This window comes from Mandrillus leucophaeus, unplaced genomic scaffold (genome assembly GCF_000951045.1).
Source record: "Mandrillus leucophaeus isolate KB7577 unplaced genomic scaffold, Mleu.le_1.0 Scaffold307, whole genome shotgun sequence".
NCBI classification, from domain to species: domain Eukaryota; kingdom Metazoa; phylum Chordata; class Mammalia; order Primates; family Cercopithecidae; genus Mandrillus; species Mandrillus leucophaeus.
Window position 1 is genome coordinate 3,194,146 of NW_012103221.1, and position 21,723 is coordinate 3,215,868.

The 21,723-nt window shown below is 37.7% G+C and overlaps 1 protein-coding gene and 1 pseudogene across 2 annotated transcripts in view; both read right to left on the minus strand.

The window, feature by feature from the left end:
• LOC105544736 lies at positions 1-518 on the minus strand (annotated as a pseudogene). Its single transcript, XR_001006815.1, has one exon. The product of XR_001006815.1 is annotated as a chromobox protein homolog 3 pseudogene (transcript).
• A 9,235-nt stretch (positions 519-9,753) lies between these two features.
• Positions 9,754-21,723, minus strand: part of KIAA1841 (KIAA1841 ortholog) — an 83,783-nt gene continuing 71,813 nt past the window's right edge. Inside the window, exons 15-21 of the mRNA XM_011987328.1 lie at positions 21,258-21,357; positions 15,781-15,872; positions 14,466-14,494; positions 14,311-14,384; positions 13,738-13,826; positions 10,642-10,733; positions 9,754-9,790 (exon numbers count right to left, since the gene is read on the minus strand). Coding sequence (XP_011842718.1) covers positions 9,754-9,790; positions 10,642-10,733; positions 13,738-13,826; positions 14,311-14,384; positions 14,466-14,494; positions 15,781-15,872; positions 21,258-21,357 — 513 coding nt within the window. The remainder of the gene's footprint in view (positions 9,791-10,641; positions 10,734-13,737; positions 13,827-14,310; positions 14,385-14,465; positions 14,495-15,780; positions 15,873-21,257; positions 21,358-21,723) is intronic.

Sequence of the window (21,723 nt, forward strand, 5' to 3'; positions counted from 1 at the left end):
CCATTTCATAAGAAACATCAATTCTCCACTGCTGTCTGTGGCACCAATTATTCTTTCAGGATCAAGACCTCTGGCAAATCCTCTTGGTTTGTCAGCAGCATCTCTTTTCTTCTTTAATTTGCTGTCATCAGATTCACTATCAGATAAAGATTTTCTTTTTGTACCATCTTTTTCTTTGCCAGCTTTCTGAGAGTTAACAAATGCTTCAATCAACTCTGGACAATCTAAATTTTCTTCAGGTTCCCAAGTATTGTCAGCATCTGTAAATCCCTTCCACTTCAGGAAATACTCCACTTTCCCATTCACTACACATCGATCTAGTACTTTTTCCACCACAAATTCTTCAGGCTCTGCCTCTTCAACTTTTTTACTCTTCCTATTGTTTTTTTCCTATTTTTTGAAATGTAGTTTTATTGGAGGCCATTTTTTATTGCAGACGTGAAGAGCTATTATTCACCACCTCCGAGCTGCTCCAGGCCGTGGGTCTGCAGCGTTTCCGGCCCTGCATGCCTACAGCTCGAGCCTATATATTAGATCTTTAAACCTGTTTATCCTACATTATTTCTTCCTGTTTATTTAAGCATTTACAGTTACAAATTTCTCTCTAGGCACTGCTTTAGCTACATCCCATATGTTTTGGTATGTTGTCTTTCTTTTCATTTATCTCAAAGTATTTCCTAATTTCCCTTGTGATTTCTTCCTTCACCCATTAGTTACTCAGTAGTATGTTAACTTCCACGTATCTGTGGATTTCTCAGATTTCCTTGTTCTTTCTCTTTCTTTTTTTGAGACAGGGTCTTGCTCTCTTGCCCACGTTAGAGTGCAGTGGTTTGAACATGGCTCACTGCAGCCCTGATCTCCTAAGTCAAGCAATTCTCCCACCTAAACCTCCCGAGTAGCTGGGACTACAGGCATGTGCCACTGTACCCGGCTAATTAAAAATAAATTTTTGTAGAGATGGGGGTCACATCATGTTGCCCACGCTGGTCCCAAACTGCTGGGCTCAAGTGATTCTCCAGACTTGGCCTCTCAGTGCTGCAATTACTGATGTGTGACACCACACCAGCCTCTAATTTCTATTGTGGTTATCGTATATTATTTTTAATTCCTTTGTGGTTAGAGAACATACTTTGTATTATTTCTTTCCTTTAAAATGTATTGGGTCTTGTATTATGGCTTAGCACATGGTCTATCCGGGAGAATGTTCCATATGCACTGGAGAAACATGTATATCCTGCTGTTGTTGAGTGGAGTGTCTATAGATGTCTGTTGGTTTTGTTGGTTTATAGTGTTGTTCAAGTCATCTGTTTCCTTGTCAATCTTCTGCCTTATTGGTCTATCCATTATTGAAAGCCCATCCTTGTTGAATTGTGTTATTTCCCCTTTCAGTTCTGGCAGTTTATACTTTATGAATTTTGGTGCTTTTTGGTTCACATATGGTTATAATTGTTGTATCTTCCTGATGGAGTGACCCTTTTATTATAAAATGTCCCTCTTTATTTCTAATAATTTTTTGAAGCCTATTTTGTATAACCACTCCTGCTTATGGTTGCTGTTTGCATGTTATATAATTTTTTATCCTTTTACTTTGAATCCATCTGTGTCCTTGAATTTAAAGTCTGTCTCCCATATACTGCGTTTAGTTGGGATTTTGTTTTCTTATCTAGTCTGATGTTCTCTGCCTTTTGATGGATAACATATTCACATTTAATGCTATTATTTATATAGCTGGATTTACTTTTGCTGGTTTACTTTTTGCTTTCTCCATGCCTCCTATGTTTTCTGTTTCTTTATTCCTCTTTTCCTTTCTTTTGCATTAAGTAAATATTTTCTGATGTAACATTAGCTTTTAAATGATTTTTTACTATATATTTTTTGAATTGTTTCCTCAGTTGTTGCTCCAGGGCTTACCATACATACATCTTAACATCAGAATCTGCTTCACATTTACAATTCCAAAGAGATATAGAAACATTATTCATATATAGCTCCATTCCCTGTTTCCTCTTGTGGTATTGTTATACATCTCTATATATGTTACAAACCCAGTAATATATTGCTATAATTATTACTTTACTTTTATACGTTTTTAAAAAGCTGAGGGAAGAAAATGGAGAAAAAAATATACTTACAGCTTTTGTTGCATTGGCCTATAAATATATATTTATAGCTTTTATTGTATCAAATTTATTTCTCATTTCTGGTTCTCTTCATTTGTTCCTGTATTACCACTGGGAGTCATTTCCTTAGTCCAATATAGCTTTGCTCCCATCCACCTCTTTTGTGCTGTTATTGGCAAATACATCACATTTCTTTGGTATAGTTCCAACAATAAAATTATATACATATTCAATTGCTTTTAAAAATTAGTTAAGAAAATAAATATGCATGCCATCTTTACTAATGCTTTTGTGTATTAGTATCTAGAGTCACTTGTTTCAGCCTCAATAACTTTTTTTTTTTTTTGAGGTGGAGTTTCACTGTTGTTGCCCAGGCTGGAGAGCAATGCCACGATCTCGGTTCACTGCAACCTCTGCCTCCCAGGTTCAAGTGATTCTCTTGCCTCAGCCTCCCGAGTAGCTGGGATTACAGGTGCCTGCCACCACACCCAGCTAATTTTTGTATTTTTAGTAGAGATGCAGTTTCACCATGTTGGCCAGGCTGGTCTCAAACTCCTGACCTCAGGTGATCCACCTGCCTCGGCTTCCCAAAGTGCTGGGATTATACGTGTGAGTCACTGTGCCTGGCCACCTAAATAACTTTCTTTTAGTATTTTTTGTACAGTGGGTCTGATAGCAATGAATTATCTCAATTTTTGTTTATCTAGGAATCTCTTTATTTTGTCTTCATATTTGAAAGAATTTTTGCTGAATGTAGGATTTTTGGTTGACAGATTTTCTTTGAGCACTTTGAATGTTATCCCACTGCCTTCTCCTTCTCCTTCATTTTAGGACAGGATCTCCCTCTGTCTCCCATGCTGGAGTACAGTGGTGTGATCATAGCTCACTGCAGCCTCCGACTCCTGGGCTCAAGTGATCCTCCCACCTAAGCCTCCCAAGTAGCTGGAATTACAGGTGTGTGCCACTATGTCTGGCTATTTAAAAAATTCATTTGTAAGGCTGGGTGCGGTGGCTCACACCTGTAATCCCAGCACTTTGGGAGGCCAAGGCGGATGGATCACCTGAGGTCGGGAGTTCGAGACCAGCCTGACCAACATGGCGAAACTCCATCTCTAGAAATACAAAATATTAGTTGGGTGTGGTGGCCTGTAATCCCAGTTACTTGGAAGGCTGAGGCAGGAGAATCACTTGAACCTGGGAGGTGGAGGTTGCAGTGAGCTGAAATTACACCACTGTACTCCAGCCTGGGTGAAAAGAGCAAAACTCCATCTCAAAAAAAAAAAAAAAAAAAAAAAAAAAAAAAAACCCAAACAATTATTTGTAGAGGTCTCCCTGTGTTGGCCAGGCTGGTCTTGAACTCTTAGCTTCAGGCAATCCTCCCTTCTTGGCCTGAGCCACTGTGCCTGGGCTGTTATCCACTGCATTCTGTTCTCCACTGCCTCTGATAAGAAGTCAGCTGTTGATCTTATTGGGGTTCTCTTGTAAGGAAGGATTTTTCTTTTTTTTCCTTTGAGACAGAGTCTCGCTGTGTCACCCAGGCTGGGGTGCAGTGGTGTGATCTTGGCTCACTGCAACCTCCACCTCCTGGGTTCAAGCAATTCTCCTGCCTAAACCTCCCGAGTAGCTGGGACTACAGGCGCATGCCACCATGTCCGGCTAATTTTTTGTAGTTTTAGTAGAGATGGGGTTTCACCATGTTAGCTAGGATGGTTTCAATCTCCTGACCTCGTGATCTGCCCACCTCGGCCTCCCAAAGTGCTGGGATTACAGGTGTGAGCCACTGTGCCCAACCATAAGTAAGGATTTTTCTCTTGCTTCTTCAAGCTTTTCTCTTTGTCCTTGACCATTTTTTACTATAATGTGTGTTTGTGGATATCTTTGCATTTAACCTCTTAAGAGTTTGTTGAGCTTCTTGTATGTGTAAAGTTTTCCATCAGATTTGGAAAGTTTTCAGCCCCTATTTATTTAAATATTTTTTTTCTCTTCTTTTCTCTCGCTCCTCTCCTTTTGGAACTTCCATTAGATGTATGTTAGCAAGCTTAATGATGTCTCATATTTCTCTGAGGCTCTGTTCATTTTTCTTCATTCTTTTTTTCCGTTTATAATTTTATTTTTAGACAAAGAAAAAAGTGGGAAAAGGTGGGAAAATATAAGGATGGAAAACAATTACCTAATCACTTTGGTGAGCTTATGAGATGCTCATAATTCCATAGCATCTTCACCATAAAATGCTGCAGTGGTTACTTATTATCCAAGTGTTCATGTTTAATATACTGTTGAGATAAAAGGGTGGCCATCAGGTCAGCTTACTTAACTTTCTATTCTGCTCAGAACTTGAAGCTGCCCAGATTTCAGCAGAATTCACCTGGACTCATGTCTACATCAAACTAATCTAGTATAACTTTCTATAGGTGACAGACTGATCTTGAGAACCCATGACAAGGTATTTGTGACAAGGCCTCTATCTGCTGCAACTCCAACAGATACAGATTACGATGATGCCAGGCTGAGGACAGTCCAGATCCTGGAGATACCACCCAAAAACATGAACTCCAGAGGAAAGGTTTTTGGTGCCAGCTGCTCCAATCACTGTTCTAGGCACTGGGGACATAGCAGTAGTCAAGAAGACCAGATCTCTGTTCTGGTGTTCACATTTTATCATGGGATACAGATTGCAAAACCAACAAATAAAGGAAGGAAAGTATCAGAGTAATAATGTCAGGTATGCACAGAAATAAACTATGAGGTGATGAGAGTGACTTGGATGGATATTTTATACTAAGCACACAGGAAATACCTCCTGTGAGGAAGTAACATCTAAACTAAAACCTGAATTATAACAGCCTTCTAGACAGCGGGAATGGCTAATGTCAAGGAATGGAAAGGTGGGAATGACTTACTACATTCCAACGTAGTAATTAAGAGGGAAAATGAAGTCTGAGAGGCAGCCAGGGGCTAGGCCATGTAGGACTAGTGTAGGTTGGGATGGTTTTTTTTTTTTTTTTTGAGACAGTGGCACGATCTCAGGTCACGGCAACCTCCACCTCCCGGGTTCAAGTAATTCTCCTGCTGCAGCCTCCTGAGTAGTTGGGATTGCAAGCACCCACCACCATTTCCAGCTAATTTTTCTATTTTTTAGTAGAGATGGGGTTTTGCCATGTTGGTCAGGCTGGTCTCAAACTCCTGACCTCAAGTGATCTGCCCATCTTGGCCTCCCAAAGTGCTGGGATTATAGGTGTGAGCAGCTGCGTCCAGCCCGAAGGTTGGATTTTATTCTAGGTTTGATGGGATGCTATTAGTGTTAAGCAGGGGAGTGATGTGATCTGAGTCACACTGAAAAATCACGAAAGTTGTTTTGTGCACAACAAGTTATACAGAGGTTGAAATGGAAGCTGGGGAATTACTTACGAGACATTTGTAGCACTTCATGCAAAAGATGTTAATAACTGGGGGTGGTGATAGTGGAGATAGAGAGAAGCAAATGGATGTGCAGTATGTATGGGACTAGCTGATAAATTGAATGTCAGGTGTGAAGAAAAGAGAAGAGTAAGGAATACTTTCTAGATATTTGCCTTGTGCACTTCGGTAGGCAATAATGCCATTTACTGAACTGGAAAAGAATGGGTTTGAATAAGCAGGGAGTTTGGGGGCAGGAATGGGAAGGGATATCACAAGTTCTGTTTTGATTATGTTAATTAAGTTGGAGATACCTACTGGTACTCCAAGTACAAATGTTAAGCAGACAGTTGAATAAACTAGTCTAGAACTACAGAAAGCGTGCTGCAGTTACCTGCTTTCAGTCTGAAGAAGCTGCCAGTGAGGCAGGAGGCCTCTAAGAGAAAATTTTCAGGCAACCCAAGGGAAAACTATTTCAAGAAGGTGTTGGAATGTATTGATAAGCCCAGGTTCCAACCCCAGTATGTAGTTTACTTTGCCTCGCTGAACGTTCTTTTCCACCTGTAAAATGGGATAATGCTCAATTTTTTTGGGGGGGGTGTTGTGAGGTTAAAGAAGATAAAGAATATATCAGGAGCATGATCTTCAGTATATCCAAAGCATTCAACAAATAGCAACTACTAGGACCATCACCTTCAGTTTGCTAAGAATTGGCTGTGTTCATAAACAAATAGTAAGAACCAAACTGGCTATATTTTCTCAAGGAAAGACACATCTTAGAAAGAGAGCTGCTATTAGACTTCGCTATGGCCTTCACTTACTGTCCTTCAGTTGAAGCCTCTTTGAAAACAGCATAGCTCCCTACCACATACTTCCCTACCACGTATCAGGAAACAGTATTCTTTACCTAGCTCTTTCTACGAATGCCACTTACTTTGCCTAAATAAGATAAGACATTTAATACGATTTTCTTTTAAATCTCAAATGATGCCATAGAAACCATGAAAGTATTAGGTGCCTCCCTTCTTGCACTAAATATATACACGCACACACATACACAGTCTTAGCAACTCAAGTTACAGGAAAGGGGATATGAAACTCTCAAAGAATTTAGGGTACCTTCCACATATTAACATAACAATGCAACAATAATAGCAAACCTTTATGGAGGGCTTACTATAGGCCAGAAAGTACTGTGCTAGTTGTTTTAGATCTATTAACTCATTTAATTGCCCCAAAATCTTAAAAGGGTGGAATAATATTATTCTTGTACCATCTTCCCCAATAGATCAGCTTTAAATAAGAGACAGAGAGTTAGCCTATTAGAATTAAACTGGATAGGTATCCCAGTCCTGGGAGGTGTGACATAGTTGCTCAGTGAATAGCTGAAAGTTGGCTGCAGAATTAATTCCAGGAATTAAAGACAAAATCCATTTTTTTGGTTTGTTTTTATATTATAACGTGCCTTTAGTAGACGAGCTTGACAGAGTTTCAGCCTCAGCTTCCAAAGCAATAAGCACATCTCACTGTAGCTGGCTGAGTATTGTGAAGAAGGAAAGTAACAAATAAATGCAATTGTGTACAATCAGCATTGTTATCAGATCATCTTTTCTGAAGTATTTTATCCCTTAAATGTTTGGTAAATCTTTACCAGCATAACCTCATTTAAAATAATCTTTTTTTTTTTTTTTTTTAAGACAGGGTCTTGCTCTGCTGCACAGGTTGGAGTGCAGTGGCACAATCATGGCTCACTGAAGCCTTGAACTCCCAGGTTCAAGCATTTCTTCCACCTCAGCCTCCCTAATACCTGGGACCACAGGTGCATGCCACCATGCCAGGTTAATTTTTTAAATTTTTATTTTTGTAGAGACGAGGTCTCACTATGTTACCCAGGCCGATCTTGAACTCCTGGGCTCAAGCAATCCTCCTGCCTTGGCCTCCAAAAGTGCTGGGATTGCAGAGGTGAGTCACTGTGCCTGCCCTAAAATAATCTTAAAACTTAAAAATTTCACCTTGTAGCAGAGATAACTTTCCATGAAAACTTGTGGAATCTAGAGCCACTCTGGACTTTTTTTCTGAGAAGATGGAATAATTCAGATAAATAGACTTTCCAAACAACTTTTGTCATTAACATTTATTTCGATTAAAGAAATGTGAATCCAGGATTAATGTAATATTGAAATATTGAAGTATCTGGCAAAAGAAATGCTATTAAGAGTTTAAGTAAAATGTTTGTGGTACCTGTGCTATGTATAACAGACAAACATTAACAAAATAAAAAACACATTATTTTTTTTTTAATTGAAATGGAGTCTCACTCTGTCACCCAGGCTAGGAGAGCAGCGGCATGATCTCGGCTCACTGCAACCTCTGCCGCCTGGGTTCAAACAATTCTTGTGCCTCAGACTCCTGAGTAGCTGGGACTATAGGTGTGTGCCACCATGCCCTGCTAATCTTTTTGTATTTTTAGTAGAGATGGGGTTTCGCCATGTTGGCCAGGCTGGTCTCAAAGTCCTGACCTCAGGTGATCCGCCCGCCTCGGCCTCCCAAAGTGCTGGGATTACTGGCATGAGCCACTGCACCTGGCCAAAAGCATTCTGAAGAGAATCAAATTCTGATAAACTCTGGTTTGTAAAATCAATTCAGTGGTACAGTCCCCTCAGGGGAGAAGCAGTTTGCCTTTTTACCATCAGTTAAAAATTGAAAGAGCATATGTATTTTTTCCTTATCTAGTGACCATTACAGCACTGTTTACATGCACAAACCCAAATCCTTTTAACAGAAAACACAGTAAGCTACAAAAAAACTCTGGTGTTTAACAGAGTACTTACATATAATATGTACTACAAGACATTTTCTTTAGAAAATAAAAGTCTATTTCCACAGTATCAAACAATCGAAACAAATATAAACTGGAACAAAATTTTCAAGCAGCAGTTCAAAAACCTTGGCAAAGCCAAGATTATCAAATAACATCTAGCTTCATTTATCAACTAAAAGACTCACTAAAAAGAATGATTTCTGTACGTGTAAACTGAGTGTAACACTTCAACATTTCAATGGAAATTGCTCTTTTGTCACACATTAAAGTCTGTTCTCTGAATAATTTGAAGAAATGTCAATTATAAGGCAAATTAAGACTTAAAAAAATAGAAACAGTGCATCTTAAAGTTTTTCAGAGACCTACATATAATTTACAAACACATAATTTATTATATGATTATAGTTTGGAACAAATTTTCCCTGAGCACTCTTTCTGCCTGGTTAGAAAAATTTAAACATGATTTATAAAATAGAATTTTATTTTGATTTTTCTTGAATATATGCAATTTTTCACCCATCTATTGTATTTGGAAAATTTTAGACATCTCGAACTAGCAAGTATAACTGTTTTAAGTAGTTATTTGAATGGTTATAGAAATATGGTTGGGTTTTAGAGCCCTGAGAACTGTATAGTGGGTGTCTCATACAACAGAAATGATTTACTATCCTAAAACTATCAATGGTTATTTTACCAAATTCAGAATGCCACTAGTTTCACAGAGGACAGAGGTAATAATCAGTAATTCCAGCTCAGATGATCAATAGAAAAGCATTAAAAACTGAAAGAAAAAAAAAGTTGGATTAACATTGTACTTTCCATGATATAATGCTGAAAAAAATTAACCCTTCTGCCCAACACAGTACTGAAATACCTTACCCTGAAACTTTATCTAATGCAGTCTTGAGACCTGTCACTCCTTAACATTCATGCAGACTTAAAATTAGCATCATTGGGAATTTCATCACACAAACTGCAGTTCTCAATGCTATCTCAAGATTTACAGCTCCAAAGACATACTACAATCAGCACACATGCATGGTAACACTACCAGTTGTGTTCCCCTAACTTTTAAGGTCTTAAAAAAACTTAGCTACCTGACAGTTTAGGCCTCTTCTTTTTCAAATAAATAAAGGAAAACACTGGGCATCTCAACTATGCAGATTTGTAAATAATTGCTCTCTACATAGCCTAGAATCATACTAAAAGAAAATCAGATTTAAAAAGTTTCATATTTACAATTAGATTTTCATAAAACCTAACTATATGTTTCTTTTAGCATTATGATTTATGTGGATTAAAATAATAATAACATAAAACAGTTGGAAGTCATTGTTCTGAAGATCTTCAAGAAGTGAGCAATTTCAGATGTCCAGGAGTGTGCCTTCTCTCTTTTTACTTATATTTTAAGGTGCTTTATGCAGGACGCCCTTGACCAAAACGACTTTTAGACCTAGATTTTTTAAACAGAAAAGGAGGTCAGAGTTGCTTCTAAAACAATAGGAAGTTGGTGCTCCTTTAGATTATGCTGACTTGGCAACATCAAGGTTTAATAAATCTTCTTGCAGCTCTGTAATCCACTTTCTAAAACTCTTAAAGGGAGATATATTTTTGGAATTCAGATTTGCTCTTTCTCAGAGATAATATGTTATGTACGTTGTATATAATGGATCTGGAGCAGTGCCCCATAATCAAATGTAAGTGGGATGAATAAAAAATATAAATGGTATCACAGCAGCTCAGTGCAAGTTTGAATTGCTACAAATGTATGAAAACAACTTTTAGCTTTTTGAACTTTCTGCATTTCAGAATTATAGATAAGGAATTAGAATCTGTAATATTAATGTTCAAATCTCAGTAACTGTTCATCTCTAACAGAAAACTTGTGATGTAAAATGACACAAGACCCACCAGTTAGATTTTATTACGAGAAATAAAATATAAAGCAAGGAATGGTAAAGATTACAGTGATTTATACAAAGTATTAATATGTGATCTACAAACAGTACAAAAATTCTGCTACTTCACAGAAGCACTCTAGCTTACATTTTTGTCAGGAGTTGGTTCAGAATGAAGCTAGTCCAACAAGCAGAAAACTTTAAAAATTCCACAAAGGTATACTTTCATTAGATTTTATCTTTTAAGTTAAAATCTGATTCTAATTAGTGCCTTGATAATATAATCACTGAAACAAAACATAAAACCAAACTCAAATTATATGTTTCTAGTGTTCATATGATTTATCTTAAAAAAAAAATTCACTTCAAAGCCAGTGACACTCCAGTTTAGTTTATGCTGATTTACCTTGTGTTTTTCTCCGAGCTGCTTTGGCGTGCGCTGACTGGCACCGAGGCTTTGATTTGTGCTTCCAACCTGGAATAAATACCTCCCGCAAACTGCAGAATAAAGAAGCAATACTGTTATCTTCACAGAATCAATAGAAGCTCTGCTTTATTAAAATGGGATTACTTTTTAATTTAGAAGTAATTTTATTTTGATTTTTTAAATCCAGTCTTTTTGAGGTTCAATTTACATAAAGAAAAATGTACCATTTTAGTGTACAGGTGTGGGTTTTGACAAATGCATACAGTTTTATAACTACTGTCACAATGAAGACATAGAAAATAGTCCTATCACCCCAAAGAAAATTCCCTTGTTCCCCTGTCAAGTCAATCTACCTACCACTACCAATTTCTGGCAACTATTTGTCTGTTTTCTATCCTTATAGTTTTGCATTTTCCAGAACATTATATAAGTAGAATCATATAGCATGCAGCCATTTGAACCTAGCTTCTTTCACGTAGAGGAGATTCATCCATATTGATGTGTACATCAGAAATTTGTTCCTTTTTTTTTGGAGACAGCATCTCACTCTGTCAGCCAGGCTGGAGTGCAGTGGTGCGATCAAGGTTTACTGCAGCCCTGACCTCCTGGGTGATCCTCCTACCTCAGCCACCAGAGGAGCTGGGACCACAGGTGTGCACCACCATGCCCAACTAATTTCTTATTTTTTGTAGAAACAGCGTCTCCCTATTTTGCCCAGGCTGGTCTTGAATTCCTGGGCTCAATGTTCTTTTTTTTTTTTTTTGAGATGCAGTCTCACTCTGTTGTCCACGTTAGAGTGCAGTGCACGATCTTGGCTCACTGCAACCTCCGCCTCCCTGGTTCAAGTGATTCTCTTCCCTCAGCCTCCTGAGTAGCTGGGATTACAGGCCTGTGCTACCACGCCCAGCTAATTTTTGTATTTTTAGTAGAGACGAGGTTTCACCATGTTGGCCAGGATGGTCTCAATCTCTTGACCTTGTGATCTGCCCACCTTGGCCTCCCAAAATGCTGGGATAACAGGTCTGAGTCACTGCACCCAGTCCAATGTTCTTTTTATATGCACAGTTTGTTTTCCCATTTGCCAGGTAAAGGACATCATTTATAGTATTTCTAGCTTTTAGCAATTATGAATAAAACTATTATAAAAATGTGTGAATTGACCATTCCTTTTGCATTTCTACTAGCTATATATGAGAGTTCCAGTTGCTCCACATCCTCATCAGCACTTGGTATGGGATTTTTCCTTTGGAGACAGGGTCTCGTTCTGTTGCCCAGGCAGGAGTGTAGTGGCGTGCTCTTGGCTCATTGCAACTTCTGCCTCCCAGGCTCAAATGATCCTCCTACTTCAGCCTCGCAAGTAGCTGGGACTACAGGCATCCACCACCACACCCGGCTAATTTTTGTATTTTTTTGTAGAGATAGGGTTTCATCATGTTGCCCAGGCTGGTCTCAAACTCCTGGGTTCAAGTGATCCTTCTACCTTGGCCTCCCAAAGTGCTGGGATTACAGGTGTGAGCCACTGTATCTGGCCTCATTTAGGTTTTAATTTACATTTTCCTAAGGACTAATGATGTTGTATCTCAGCACATCTAATGATATATGCTTATTTGGCATGGAAATCCTTTTTTTCATAGTGTCTGTTTACTCTTTTGCCCATTTATTTTTATTAGGTTTTTAAATTTTATTATTGAGTTTTGAGAGTTCTTTATAGATTCTGGATACACATCCCTTATCAGGTGTTTTACACATATTTTCTCATAGTTTATGGCTTGTCTTTTCATTGTTTAAATAGTATCTTTTGAAAGGTAGAAATTTTAAATGCTGATGAAGTCCAATTTTTCATTTATGGATCATGCTTTTGGTATTGTAGGCCAAGAAATATTTTCCTAAGGTCACGAAGATTTTCTCCTATGTTTCCTTTTAGAAGTTTTATAGGGAAGTAAATTTTTAAATACAAGAATTAGGGCAAGAGTATGGTACTTACATAATACCAATACTGATGATAATACATAATGTCATGATTAAAATGTAATTCTAGCAAGAATATAGGTGTTTCTTGTCACCATTTTCAGCAAGATAACATCTTATTTTAGAGCTGACATCTAAGCACCACATGGAGAGTTGATGAAAATTGGTACTTTCAGACAGTTGCCCTCAGGAGTTAGCATTTGGTCAACAACGCACAGTTAACCTACTCTTAGTGTGATGACACATTTTCAGCAATGATGTATTTTATTATGTGTGTTATAGATGACCTGTGGACCATGGATAATAAGACATGGTGGGAAACCTTTACGTGAATAAGCAGGCTAACTGGTACAGAATATTAAAAAATACATAATTGTGGCCAGGCATGATGGCTCACGCCTGTAATCCCAGCACTTTAGGAGGCTGAGGTGGGTGGATCATGAAGTCAAAAGCTCAAGACCAGCCTGGCCAACATGGTGAGACCCCGTCTCTACTAAAAATGAAAAAATTATCTGGGCATGGTGGTGCACGCCTGTAGTCCCAGCTACTTGGGAGGCTGAGGCAGGAGAATCACTTGAACCTGGGAGGTAGAGGTTGCAGTGAGCCCAGATGGTGCCACTGCAAGTCTCAGTGAGCGAGACTCCGTCTCAAACAAACAAACAAACAAACAAAAACACATATATTTGGCCACGTGCGGTGGCTCATGCCTGTAATCCCAGCACTTTGGGAGGCCAAAGCGGGTGGATCACCTGAGGTCAGGAGTTTGAGACCAGCCTGACCAACACGGTGAAACCCCATCTCTACTAAATACAAAAAAATCAGCTGGGCATGGTAGCGCACGCCTGCTGTAACCCAGCTATTTGGGAGGCTGAGGCAGGAGAATCGCTTGAACCCGGGAGGCGAAGGTTGCAGTGAGCCAAGATTGCACCACTGCATTCCAGCCTGGGCAACAAGACTGAAACTCCATCTCAAAGGAAAAACAAAAACAAAAACACATAAATTACTCTTTTAAAATTCTGCCTAAAACATCTTTATAATCCTAAGCTGAAAATAAAAGTAGGAAGGCATATTTTACACAAGTACAATATACTAATACACAATTCTTACTTCTTTTGCTTCCTTTGACTTGACTCGGTCCAGATCCCCCAATCTCATTTTTATTAGATGCCCTGTAATTTCAGACATTCGCCGCTGATCTGAAGGGAAAAAAACAGTAAACTTTACTTTTCGTAAGGATGATATATAACTTTTTATTTCTCAAAAAAGACTGTAATCACCAAGGGTTTATGAAAATATCTTTTGATACTATTTTACAGACACATACATCTATTTGTGAAGAATTTAAGTTAGCAAGTGGCAAATGACTCATTTGTGGATAATTGTGCTGCTTTTTAGATTACCATAAAACAGCCTAAAACATATTCAGTCACCTTTATGGTGAACGTAATGGGCAAAAGTCAATGTGAGTGATCTCAAAACCACAGATGCATAAAATAATACCTTATTTGGTGGGGTTGTGTAGTAATGAAATTCTGGTTGTTGCCTAAGGGAATATGTAAATTTTGGGTCTTACTTTAGTTAGAACCTCTAGAGCTATTCCGCATACTTTATAAACTGAAAGACACACAAATCATTGCTATTTACATCCAATTTGTACATTACCCAAATAATAAAATTTACCATCTTCTCTCTGTGCATCCTGGTTGAATCTCAAGGATCTTGTGGCATCCCACTTATTCTTCTGCATACTCACACTATTGAAAAAATTGAACAAAAATCAGCATTGATGCTTCTTTAAGAGTGGATATCCGATTGGATTAAGGAGCAATACTCACACGAAAGGAGACACATCTCTAGAAGCTGACTAAAAAAAAGTAGACAACATTAAGGCCCAATTAGAACATGTTTACTGATTAGCGCTATAGTTAGTAATAAAAAGAGTTCACTCTTATTGAGTGTGAAGACACTGTACCAAGAGCATTACAAGTGCTATTTCATTTAAAGCTTGCACCAACCACATGAGACAGGCACTGTTAATATCTTCATAATAAAAGAGGTTCAGGGAAGTTAAGAAACTTCTCCAAAGAGATACAGACCTAGAATTTGAATCCAGCTTCATTTGTTAACCTTGGAATCCCAGCTTATGCAATTTCTTTTTTTTGGAGACAGGGTCTCACTCTGTTGCCCAGGCTAGAGTGCAGTGGCATGATTATAGCTCACTGCAGCCTCGACTTCCTGGTCTCAAGTGATCCTCCCCCTCAGCCTCCTGAGTAGTTGGGACTACAGGTATGCGCCACCATGCTTCGCTAATTTTTGTATTTTTTTTTTTTGTAGAAATGGGGTTTTGCCCAGGCTGGTCTCAAACTCTTGGGCTCAAGCAATCCACCTACCTTGACCTCCCAAAGTGCTAGGATTACAGGCATGAGCCATCATGCCCAGTCAGCTGATACAATTTTTTTAGAATTAACCCACTCATATGCCTGTGACACTTAACACAAAGATGAATGTACAATGTGTCCAATGTAACTCTGTGGATCTTAACCCAGCCTTAACCTATCACACATTTTTGAAATTCACAGTTTTTCTTTTAGCCAATTGTGGTTATTACTATTCTCTTATTCCTGTCTGGCTTTTTTACCCCTTCCTTCAAAGGCATGGAGAAATAAGAATTATTTTTAAATGTCATAAAATATAATTTATTTTTAATTTAACAGCCTATTTTTAATTTTTTGAATAAGTAATATTGGTTTAAACTTCAAAAGGTATAAATAGCACATACAATAAAAGACTCTCACTTCTGTCCCTTATACATTCAGTTCCCTTCCTAAGAGGCAACCAATTTTATCAAGTTCTTATGTAGCCTTCCAGAGACATTTTATGCATATACAAGGAAGTTCATTTATATTTTTCCCCCATCTACTTTACACAAATGGTAGCATACTATACCACTATACATTTCTGTACCTTCCTTTTCTCATTTGGCAATATATCTTAGAGATCTTTAATCTCAGTCTACAAAAAACTTCATTTTTACATTGCTAGCATTCCATGTGTCTTCATTACTCTTAACTTTTTATTTTTAGCTGGCTATAGTCACTTGTTTATTTTTCCACATGAACTTTAAAATAACAACAGATAATTCAGAATTACCTTCTCCAATGCCTTTTCTTTCCTCTGAGCACAGGGTGAAGATACCTGCTTTTTTGGTTGTCTAGTGAACTTCTTTGGCTTCTCCTTTTTCCCTGATAATGAGAGGTCAATGTTATAAGCTTAAGCCCCATATACCTTTCCAGTCTACTTGTTACTTCTAAACAATAAGACCATTAAGAAAAACATTGTTTTAAGAAAACTAACAAATTAACTTCTGGGTAAAAAGCAAATACACCATGAAGCAAAGCTGAAATTGCTTTACAGCGGTTCATTTTCATTTTCTTTTTTTTTTTTTTTGAGACAGAGTCTTGCTCTGTCACTCATGCTGGAGCACAGTGGCATGATCTCGGCTCACTGCAATCTCTGCTTTGCAGGTTTAAGCGATTCTTATGCCTTGGCCTCCCAAGTAGCTGTAAGAAAAAAGTATTGAAATCTCTAGCTATAAGTGGTAATCTGTGTATTTTTCCTTACAGGTTTGTCAGTTTTTGCTTTGTATATTTTAGGGCTTTATAATTAGGCACATTTACATTTATACTGAAAGTACAAAAATTAGCCAAGTATGGTGGTGTGTGCCTGTAATCCCAGCTACTCGGGAGACTAAGGCACAAGAATCGCTTGAACTCAGGAGGTAGAAGTTGCAGTGAGCCGAGATTGTGCCATTTCAGCCTGGTGATAGAGTGAGATTCTGTCTCAAAAAAAAAAAAAAAAGACTATGAGTGACTTTATGCCAATAAATCTGACAAATTGGATAAAATTCCTTGAAAGACAGAAATTATCAGAACAAATTGAAGAGGCAATAGAAAACTTGAATAGCATCTATTAACTAATGAAATTGAATTCATAATTTAAAGCCTTCCTATAACAAAAGCTCCAGGCCCATATGGCTTCACTGCTGAATTTTATTATTCTTTTAAGGGAGAAACAACACAAGTCCTATACAAACTCTTCCAGAAAAGAGGGGTGATGTCACTCATTTTCTAATGTCATTATGACTCTAGTACACCAGAATACTGGTGTAACATGTGAAAAATCAATTAATGTACCTAATTGATACAATAAAGGAGAACATCTATATGATCTTCTCAACAGATGGAGAAAAAGCATTTGACAAAAGGCAACACCTATTCGCTATAAAAACTCAGCAAAAGAGAAACAGAAAGGAACTTTCTCAATTGAGAAAGGACATTTATGGGAAGCCGAAAACTAACATTACATACTTAATGGTTAAAGACTGGCTGTTTTCCCCATAAGACAAGGTAAGGATGTCTGTCTCTTTTCACCACTTCTATTCAATATCAGGTCCTAACCAGCACAAAAGGCAAGACATGTAAATAAAAGGTATACAGATTGGAATGAAATCTAATAAATGAAGAACAAATAACTGAATTTAGCAAGGTCATAGCACACAGTCAATATACAAACATCAATTATATTTTGACCATCATTAGTATTACAATCAATGAGCAACCAGAAAAACAATTCCATTTACAATAGCATAAAAATAGGGAGGAATAAATTTAACAAAAGATGTTCAACACCTGTACACTGAAACTACAAACATTGTTGAGTTACATTAAAAAAGTCCTAAATAAATGGAGAGATATTCCATGTTCATGGATGGGAAAAACTGCCATTGGAAAAAAAAGGAATTCACCCCAAATTGGATATGGGTTCAACATAATCCCAACAAAAGTCCCAAAAAGATATTTGTAGAAATATCCACACAGACTCTAAAATTTGTAGAAAATGCAAAGCACCTTGAAAGGCCAAAATAATTTAAAATTAAAGAACAATTTCGGAGGACTCCCACCACCAGGTTTCAAGACTCACTAAAATCTACAAAAATTAATAGTGTGGTATTGATATGCTGATGTAAAGAAAGACATAAGAATCAATGGAAGAAAACAGAGAGTTTGGAAATGTAAACAGTCAACTGATTTTTAACAGAGATGCCAAGGTATTCCAATATATTAGAAAAGAATAGTCTTTTCAATAAACGGTGCTGGAACAACCAGCTATGCCGATGGAAAAAAAGGAAGCTTGACCCTTAACTCATACAATAAACAAAAATTAACCTGAATGGGATCATAATCTTAAATAAAAAGCTAAAATCATACAACTTCTAGAAGAAAGCAGCAGAAAATCTTTGTGACTTTGGGGTAGGCAAATACTTCTTAGTTATTAAATAATGGAACATAAAAAGGAAAAACTAAAATATTAGAATTCACAAAATTCAAAAGTTAAGCTCTTCAAAAGACATCATTAAGAAAATTAGGTCTGGTGCAGTGGCTCATGCCTGTAATCCTAGCACTTGGGAGGCCGAGACAGGCAGATCCTCTGAGGTCAGGAGCTCGAGACCAGCTTGGCCAACATGGCAAAACCCCATCTCTACTAAAAATACAAAAAGTAGTCCAGTGTGGTGGTGCACACCTGTAATCCCAGCTACTCAGGTGGCTGAGGCAGAAGAATCGCTGGAACCCAGGGGGCAGAGGTTGCAGTGAGAGATCGTACCTCTACACTCCAGTCTGGATGACAGAAACAGACTCTCTCAAAAAAAAAAAAAAAAAAAAAAAAAAAATTAAAAGGCACAGCATAGACTAGGGGAAATATTGAGAAACATATGACTGACAAAAAAGATTTAGATCTAAAGTATATATAAAGAAATCTTACAACTCAATAATAAGGCAAAGGATTCAATAAAAATGGGCCGAAGATTTAAACAAACACTTCATTAAAAAGATATATAAATGGTCAATAAAAACATGAAAAGATGCTTATTACTATCTACCCACTAGAATGGCCAAAATTAAAAAGACCAGTAATACCAAGTATTAACGTGAATGTGCAGCAACTAGAACTCTCAGACACTGCTGGTGGGAACGCACAGTGGTGGGAATGCTCCACTGCTCGTGGAGATGCAAAACGGTCACTTTGCAAAACAATTTGGCAGTTTCTTATAAAGCGAAACATACACTTACCATATGATCTAGTAATTTTACTCCTAAGTACCTACCCAAGAAAAATGAAAACACATGTCCATACAGACTTGTATGCAAATGTTCATAGCAGCATTATTCACAACAGCCAACAAGAGGGAACAACCCATATGTCCATGAAATTGCAAATGGATAAACAAAGTATGGTATATCCATATAATGGAATATTACTCTGCAATAAAACGGACTAAACTACTGACACATGCAATAACATGGATGAATCTCAAAAACCTCATACTAAGCGAAAGAAGCCAGAGACAAAAAATTACTCATGATTCCATTCATATGAAACTCTTAAAAAGGTAAATTATTTTGACAAAGCAGATTCATGGTTGCCTAAGGGCAGAACTGGAGAAAGGGAACTGAGTACAAAGGGGGATGAAGGAACTTTTTGAAATGATGTTCCAGATTTTGATTTTGGTGGTGGTTACACATCTGTGTGCCAAAACTCATCTACATGTACACTTAAAATGGGTGATTTTTGCAACATATAACTTATACCTCAAACTGTTGAAGAAAAAACCTAGTAGAACTTTCTCCTTTACTAATTAAAATTGACACAAAATTGCTAAAGAACCAGCTTTTTCATTGGAGGATTCAACATGTAAAGAAAAATTATGTAAAACTTGGAGAGAAGATAAAGGGAAGGCAGCATGTGTTTTCAATGTCATATTGGAGGGCTGTTTAACATGCCTACTCAAGAATCATTTAATTCTCTAAGAGAATGTACCACGTCTGACTACCATCTACTGATGGCATCTGAAAGTTACATGTTAACTTTCAGGTTTTTGTGTCTAATAAAAATGCAAACGATTTCTAAAAAGATAACCTAAGAGTTATGGGTTCACTAAGTTGTATGACACTGATCAATTTTGTATCTAACTTACAATCTTCTTTTAAATTTTTTTTTTTCAGATGGAATTTCACTCCGGTTGCCCAGGCTGGAGTGCAATGGGATAGTCTCGGCTCACTGCAACCTCCCCTTCCTGGGTTCAAGTGATTCTCCTGCCTCAGCCTCCTGAGTAGCTGGGATTACAGGCACCTGCCACCACATCCAGCTAATTTTTGTATTTTTTTTTTTTTTTTTGAGAGAGAGTCTTGCTGTGTCGCCCAGGCTGGAGTGCAATGGCATGATCTCGGCTCACTGCAACCTCCACCTTGCAGATTCAAGCAATTCTCCCACCTTAACCTCCCCATTAGCTGGGATTACAGGCACCTGTCATTATGCTCGGCTAATTTTTGTATTTTTGTAGAGATGGGGTTTCACCATGTTGGAGAGGCTGGTCTTGAGCTCCTAACCTCAGGTGATCTGCCTGCCTCAGCCTTCCAAAGTGCTGAGATTACAGGCATGAGTCACCATGCCCAGTCTAATTTTTACATTTTTAGTAGCGATGAGGTTTCACCATGTTGGCCAGGCTGGTCTTGAACTCCTGACCTTGGGTGATCTGCCTGCCTCAGCCTCCCAAAGTGCTGGGATTACAGGTATGAGCCACCGTGCCCAGACCAACATTCTTTTTTCAAAAGTAGTATAATGGAATACTACACTGCAATAAAAAGGAATAAACAATATGAATGAATCTCAAAAACCTTATACTAAGTGAAAGAAGCCAGAGACAAAAGATTACTCATGATTCCACTCATATGAAATCCTAAAAGAGATAAATTATTGTAACAAAATGGATTCATAATTGCCTATAAATACTTGAGTCTTCAAAGGCTCTTTGAACCAATTTTCCTTGCTGTTTCTTGGAACTAATGAGTTGAGAAATTTTGACACAAGTTAATTTTATGTTGTATAATAATCCTGCTTTCGGCCAGGCACAGTGGCTCACGCCTGTAATCCCAACACTCTGGGAGGCCGAGGCGGGTGGATCATCTGAGGTCAGGAGTTCAAGACCAGCCTGACCAACATCGTGAAACCCTGTCTCTATTAAAAATGCAAAAAAATTAGCCGGGTGTGGTGGCATGCGTCTGTAGTCCCAGCTACTCAGGAGACTGAGGCAGAAGAATTGCCTGAACCCAGGAAGTAGAGATTGCAGTGAGCCAAGATTGTGCCACTGTGACAGAGTGAGACTCCGTCTCAAAAAAAAAACCACAAACAAAAAACAAAACATGCTTTCCACTAAAATAATCATACATTTATGAATGCTATTTAATGGTTCATTTGAGTATCACTCCAAATCATCTCAGGTACACACCTCAGATCACATTTCATCTGACATGAGTCACACATTTAGTTGCATCTGAAATGAAAACCTGGAGAGTTCTTTCTCAGTGTACTGCCCTTTCTTTATAGCTTTGAGTATTCTGTGTTCATGCCCAGGTTAGGAAATCTTGACGGTGTCTCCTTTCTAATTTTTTTTTTCCTATGTTGCAACCTACTATATATATAAAATTAATTCCCTGTCCCTTGCATTAAAGGCTGCAGAATGTAACCCCTTCATAAACAGTGAGATTTGATTTTAACTTATAAACCAATACTTTGTTTTTTGGATACTTCTTCTTCATCTCCAACTTCATCTTCAGTGACCTCAGATCCAGTGGTATATTCTTCTTCTTCTGAAAACAGTGACTGTTGTTTCTAAGTTAAAAAAAAATCTATTATAAATGTAATATTATGATATTTTTAATGAATTCTTTCAAACACATTTACCTAAATTTCTTTTGAATGAATAAGTCAATCAAGAGCTGATAAAATAACCTCTGGCTAGCACAATATCCAGGAAACGGACATAAGAATTTTTACATTTGCAGCAGGCTTACATTACATCATATATTTTTTAATTCCTTCACAGAATCTAGAACAGTAGAAGGCACATAAGTACTCAGTATTTGTTGAATTGTACCTCTATCACTCTACTAAATGTATATTCCTTGATATTAAGGTTAAATTATAATATAGTAACCACCACTATTAAAGTAGCCTTTTTTTTTTTTTTTTTTTTTT